General features: G+C 53.0%; 1 protein-coding gene across 2 annotated transcripts in view; it reads left to right on the top strand.

The window, feature by feature from the left end:
- The first annotated feature begins 6 nt into the window (after nucleotides 1–6).
- The window catches only part of KANK4 (KN motif and ankyrin repeat domains 4), an 8,472-nt gene continuing 2,201 nt past the window's right edge, over nucleotides 7–6,277 (top strand). Inside the window, exons 1-6 of one of the 2 annotated variants that reach the window (XM_031058539.1) lie at nucleotides 7–990; nucleotides 1,929–2,040; nucleotides 3,314–3,523; nucleotides 4,047–4,134; nucleotides 4,505–4,721; nucleotides 6,070–6,212. In XM_031058539.1, the coding sequence (XP_030914399.1) occupies nucleotides 15–990; nucleotides 1,929–2,040; nucleotides 3,314–3,523; nucleotides 4,047–4,134; nucleotides 4,505–4,721; nucleotides 6,070–6,212 (1,746 nt within the window). In that variant the 5' untranslated portion in view covers nucleotides 7–14. Of the gene's footprint in view, nucleotides 991–1,928; nucleotides 2,041–3,313; nucleotides 3,524–4,046; nucleotides 4,135–4,501; nucleotides 4,722–6,069; nucleotides 6,213–6,277 lie in introns of both variants that reach the window. The other variant, XM_031058538.1, reaches the window with a different exon arrangement.

The following is a 6,277-nucleotide window of genomic DNA, read 5'->3' as shown; positions in this document are numbered from 1 at the left end:
AGAGCGTGAGCCCCATGGAAAGGGGGCTCAGTGTGAGCGAGATGGATCTGAACGTGCTGAAGGAAAGTGAGGAGAGGAATGTCCGGGCTGGAGGGGACGAGGAGAGCGGTGCTCCCCAGGCCCCTGAGCGTGGACAGCCCGGCGGGGTCGCGGCGCTGAAGCAGCAGGTCGCTGAGCTGGAGGAGCAACTGGCCAAGAAGAAAGAGGAGCTCGAGCAGGTCAGGGCAGTGCTGGAGCAGCAGGATCATGAGATCCAGGAGAAGGAGAAGAGCATTAAGCTGCTGGCCAGCTCCAAAGCTGAGCTGGAAGAGCAGCTGTGGCAGGAGAAGTCCAGAGAGGCTGAGCTGCGGAGGCAGCGGGGCAGCGGGGCCTTGCAGCACCTCGATGTCGCGGTGAACACGGAGCTCTCCCAGGTGACAGGGCTCAGGCAGGCCCAGGACAAGGGCATCAACGTCAATATCCCACTCTCCACCAGATCCATCGGCTGTGGCACCCTCAGGGCAGAGAGCGCCCAGGCCGGGGAGGCGGGCAGGGCAGAGGGACATGCTGGTGAGGCCAGCATGGAGGCCGGACCTCCTGCTCCCTGCCCCAGCCAGCTGCAGATCCACGAGCATCCCGGCGACCACAACCAGAACCACAACCAGAACCACCAGAACTCCCTCGGCCCCAATGTGGCCCAACGCAAGGCGGGCTTTGGAGAAGATGAACCTCGGGAAGGGCTGCAGGAGGAAGGGGCCCCTGGCCACGAGGAGCTCCCGGCTGTTGATCCCATTGGCCAATATGTGAAAAAGATCCAGGAGCTCCTGCAGGAGCAGTGGCTGTGCTTGGAGCACGGCTACCCCGAGCTGGCCAGTGCCATCAAGCAGCCAGCCTCCAAGCTCAGCTCCATCCAGAACCAATTAGTTAATTCCCTGAACTCCCTGCTCTCTGCCTACTCCTCACAAGGCCCTGTGGATAAGGAGAATTCCAACACGCACTATCAACAGTTGGGTAAATAATATTGGCACAGGCTTCGATGTGTCCAGGCCAAATATTTTCCCATTTATTCCAGCGTGGACCAGGGGGGATGTGGTGGAACAGTTGTTGTCAGTCAGATCAGGAATAGTCTCGACAAAGGATGATGAGAAAGGCAAATCTCTGCACGGTACAGGTTATGGATCTGACATGGAAAAAAACAAACAAAATGATGTAGCAGCTCATAAAGCAGTGGCTCGTTTATATGCAGGATCAGCTTCCAAAAGCTGCCACACTGCTGGCTGTTCCATCAAATAAACATTCTTTTTATTCGGATTGCACATCTCAGTTTGCAAGGATATGAGGCTGGTGCTCAGCTGGGGTAAATCAGTGTGGAGTTCTCCAGAACCCAAACCAGTCAAACTAACTGAGCAACCAGGCTGGGAAAAAACCTGTCCTCACTCACACACCTTCATCTAAAATAATTTTAGCTTATATGAAGATGGGAATCCAATGCCTGTTCTCTGGGGGAGGGAGGGAAGGGACTTGCAAATAGATAAGTGACTTATTCCTTAATATATAGACACTATTCAAAGTCCAATGGAAAAAGTCATCCATGTAGTATTGTAGCAGATTTATATAGGAACTTTCCAATACATTGCTATGGGGGGAAAAACCCCCCAAAACCAAACCAGTAAAATCTACTTACATTCGTAGGACAAATACATAATTCCCAATCACTTCCTTTATATTCCCAGTGACCTGGAGATGTTTGAGACCTGTATTAAAGGTGGCAGGGCAGGTTCAGGTTGTGGCCAGCTGCATCTGTAGTTTTGCAAGACATCAAAAGACTCTCATAAGATGAAGTAAGATGCTTACAATTGTGATTTGGAGCTTGTTGCTAGAGGTTGGGAATAATTATTGCTAATTATGGCACATCTGCTTAATTAATCTATTCTTTTGTATTTTGGTAGAAAACTCTCCAACCACAAGTCTTAAATCCATCATGAAAAAGAAAGGTTATGGTTTCCATGCAGGAGGCAATGGGACCAAAAAGAATCTCCAGTTTGTTGGGGTAAATGGTGGGTAAGCATCCATTCAGAAGACAAAAGCTGCCTTTTAACGTGGAGTGTCCTCTGTATCGCTGGAGAAGTCATTCTTTTCCCCCTCTTTTCCCCTCCTGATTAAAAGGCCAGTTGAAACAGAGCCTCTTTTCTCCCTTCTTTGATGCAGCACTGATAACCTGTGAGTAACCCGTTAAGGAAGGGTGGTGCAGTGTTCAGAGCAGCAGGGATGCGCTGGGGACTGACACTCTCTGCACACCCTTCTCCTGGGGCTTCATCCCAAACCCAGCTGGGGAAGGTGGGAATGCTCCATGGGAAGATTCCCTGGGAAGAGATTCCCACTGCCCTTGGTGGGTTTTGGAGGAGGCCAGCACTGCCTGGGTGAGCACGCTGCCACTAACCTGCCCCCACGCTCCAGCAAAGCCAACAGCACTTGCTGCAGGGCCTGGGAAAAGACTTTTTTGGTAAATAAGGAATTACCTTGGGGTGAAGGAGGCTTTAGGTTGTGCTCCCCATTCCAGGTGTGTCCCAATATCCAACACTCCTTGTCCTGTGAGCTGAGCAGAGGCAGCACCTCCTGCTGAGGTGAACGTGTGCTGCCATGAAGAGTGCAGGACACGTGTCACTGTCCCTGGGCTGGGCAGACAGCTGTGTGTGCCAGCCTGGGTGCTGCTTTCTGCTCACGTCCTGCTCCCCTGACTTCCCAGTTGCTGGGCTCTGCCAAATGGGTACAACTGGTAGGGACTGGAGAAGTCTTGGTTACTTTGAGGAAAGTTCTGGGGTCCATCAGGGTGAACGTTCTGTTTTGTGGAAGACATTATTAATATTAATGGTTTTAGACAACCAGAGGAGAGATCTCTATCAGGGCTGCTGGAATGGTGGATTCAGCCCAAAAGACTTCAGCCCAAAAGCTGTGCAAACACAGCTTTTGTCTCGTGCTCCTCGAGGCTGCTGATGCCTCCTTGCCACGGGAGCCCTGCTGCTGTCACCCTGCCACCGTGCCAGCAGCTGCCAGCAGGGAGGCAGCTCTCAGCCCTGCCCGGGCTGTGTGTGATGGACATCCCTCCAAACCCTGAAGTAACCTTGCCTGCTGCTCATTAACTGCTTCTGCCACACTCTTGCTGCTTGAGGAGCCAAACAAAGACTAACCCCGACTTCGGCTGCGGCTCAGACCTTTTAACTTGCTGCCTGTCACTCTGGGCTTCACCCAAGGCCCACTGGGGGCAATGAGCCTTGGTCAGGCCCCGTGGCTGTGGCTGGGGAAGGAGGGAGTAACCTGTGGTGTCCTCAAATAGCTACGAGACAACGTCAAGTGAAGAGGACACCAGCTGTGAGGACAGCGACACCGAGACCGAGGACAGAGCCGGGGATGTGGAGCCCGAGCAGGATGGAAGGGAAAGCAGAGGGCCTTCCTCAGGGGAGAAGCGTGAGGAGGAGGATGATGATGATGATGAGCAGGAGGCATCAGCAGGAGCAGCACCCTGCTCTCAGCACCAGGCTCACAGGTAACCAGGACACTGGGTGGTGACTGACCCATGGTGGCCACAGGACACAGGACTGCAGGGCTGGGCTGGGGCTTCTGGTGGAACAGCAGTGGTGACCTCTGCAGGAAAGGGAAAAGGCTTTAAAGAGCTAAATATTTTCTGAGTTACTACAGAATCTAATGGGGATTGATTCAGGCCCTACACTGAGTCATGTCTGGTGAGTTAGCTCATTTCTCCCCGCTCATGGAAAGTTTTTTGGTAAAGTTCTTTGCAGGTTCAGGAATAATTTTTTTTTTTACCCCACCTTAAGGATTTTTGTTATAGATGAAATTGACCACATAAATCTGTGACTCTGGGCTTAAACCTCTGCTTAAGTGCTTGGCTTTGTACCTAAAATCTGTGTCAAGTCAATGGGACAACTTGTGTCCAATAATTTAAACACTTAAATGTGTTGAACATATTCCAACCTAATCTGCCCGTGTTCTCCTACTTGGTTCAATATCTCCTGTCCCATGGTGGATTTACAAAAGTCTTTTCCCTTTAGATGCAAACCCTCCGAAGATTTCCTTGCTGCCTGCCAGCTCCTCAGTGAACACCTCCCAGAAATCAGCAGCAGAAGCAACCAGCATCTGGTACAGATATTTCCCAGTCCCGTTTCAGACACGGTTCATGCTCTCTGTTCATGTTTTAATGGATGAGATTATCCCTGTGGCACATTGCAGGCTGTGCTCTGGACAGCTTTGTGAGGAGAGGGGGGTGAGGTGACATCTGAGTCAGTTTTACAACAGCCAAAAAAGAAAGGAAGAGAGGAGGGGAAAAAAAAAGGAAAGATGAAGGCTTTGTCTGGTTACTCATCCAAGTTGCCACAGGAAATTCCTTTCCCCCTCAAGTTGTAGCAGCAATCACAAACCCACAGGCTGAGTGCTGCCGGGGTGGGGCCAGGAGCTGGGGCAGCCACCACTCTGCGGGGACAGTGACAGTGACACTTTGTGTTTGCAGCAGCCTGTCCTGGGCTCCATCTCCCAGGAGTGGTTCCAGGTGTCCAGCCACAAGGCTTCCAGGCCGGAGGTGGTGGCAGCGTACCTGGAGGCACTGGGGGACATCCAGCCCCAGCTCCTGGAGACCGTGGTCAACCTGCCTGACAGGAATGGCAACACAGCTCTCCACTACAGTGTGTCCCACTCCAACTTCCAGGTTGCAAAGCTCCTGCTGGACACGGGTAGGAATGGCCACTCTGCTCAGCCAGGGCTTCTGCTGGGCAGGGGGTGGCAGTGGCTCTTGCCACAGGGTCGTGGTCCCATGAGGGATGGCTGCACGGGGAACAGGGGGACATGGACAGTCCCAGACATGGCAAACACTGAGGGAGGGCCAGGGTTCTCCCAGGGAGCTCAGTCAGGAGCTAAAGGAGGTGGGATAGAGGTGGGGCTGAGGACCAGCAGCCACCTATGTGCAAGGGCCCCATCCAGGAGGCAAACATGGAATCACGGTCCAGCCAGGAGAAAAACGGGGGCCCAAGATCCATCCAAAGTACCAGGATAGGGCTGAGGTCCATCCAGGAGATCTGGCTGACCTCAAGACCAGCATCCTCCCCTGTAGCTTGGCTCTGGGCCCATGGATGTAGTTGTGGGGTCCCAGCTGCCATGAAGGCTCATCAGCGCCCTCACACATCTTGAGGGCTTTGCAGCCTGACTTTGGGATGGCTCAGGGTTGCTGGATCCAAAGGCATGTCCCTCATGGCCCCAGTCCAGGTGGGATGGGGTGGCTCCCCAGCTTCTTGCAGCAGCCAAAGCCACATCATGGCTTGGGCAGGAGGATCAGACCCCTGAGAGCATAAGAAACTCCCCAGCACCGCAGAAAAACTCCCATGTTAAACTCTTGAACTTTCAGCTTGTGTTGCAATGAAAGAACAAAAATCTCAGCTGAGCCTGTACAGGGCAAAAATGTGCTCGTGGTCTGAGAGAATAGAGGCACTTTGGCCTTTTCTCATGGGCCAGACAATCCATGAAATGTTTGGGAAATGGCAGATTATCATACACGTCTATAACCCGATTGTTGCCGCAGAGGCGCGGGGAGGGAAGGGTTTGAGGCAGCTGCTTCCTCAGGGTGAGGTTGGACCCGAGCCCTCACCCTCAGCCACGGCTCATTCCTCATGGAGGAGCTGGAAATGGGCTCTTTGAAGTGAAAAATGAGTGAAACGGGGCCAGGATGTTTTCCAAGCCCGTTGGGTGATGGGCGTCTCTCTGCTGCTCCCTTGCCACTGGAGCCAAAGCAAACAGCCCACAGCTCCAACCAGCATATGCTTGAGGCATTAATTATCCCCCTTTAATTTCTATTTGTTGTGGTCTTCAAAGTTAATTGAGTTGACCTCAACAGTTGTAATTAACTGTAGCACCAGGGGCCGTTCAGTGCTGCGCTCACGCGCCTGGATATTCAAAACAGATAAATCCCCGTCCTGTATCATTATGGAAAAACTCCTTTTCTGGGAATATGTCACATGTTGTATGAGTCTCTCTTTCCTTCCTGTTCCCTCTGGGTGATCCACCACGGGCTGGATGCATCCCCTGCAGGCAAGTGCTGCCTGGACCTGCAGAACCGTGCTGGCTACACGGCTGTGATGCTGACGCCGCTGGCGGCCCCCGAGACCCGCCAGGACATGGAGGTGGTGATGAGGCTGCTGAAGGAGGGGGATGTCAACCTGAGAGCTGCCCAGGTGTGTGACAGGAAACTGCTGGGGGTGTAATTTGGGTTCCTTAGCTTCCGTGGCAGCGCCAGGCT

This window comes from Geospiza fortis, unplaced genomic scaffold (assembly GCF_000277835.1).
Source record: "Geospiza fortis unplaced genomic scaffold, GeoFor_1.0 scaffold396, whole genome shotgun sequence".
Classification (NCBI taxonomy): Eukaryota; Metazoa; Chordata; class Aves; order Passeriformes; family Thraupidae; genus Geospiza; species Geospiza fortis.
The sequence above is the reverse complement of the archived record's forward strand: the minus strand, read 5'-3'. Positions and strand labels throughout refer to the sequence as shown.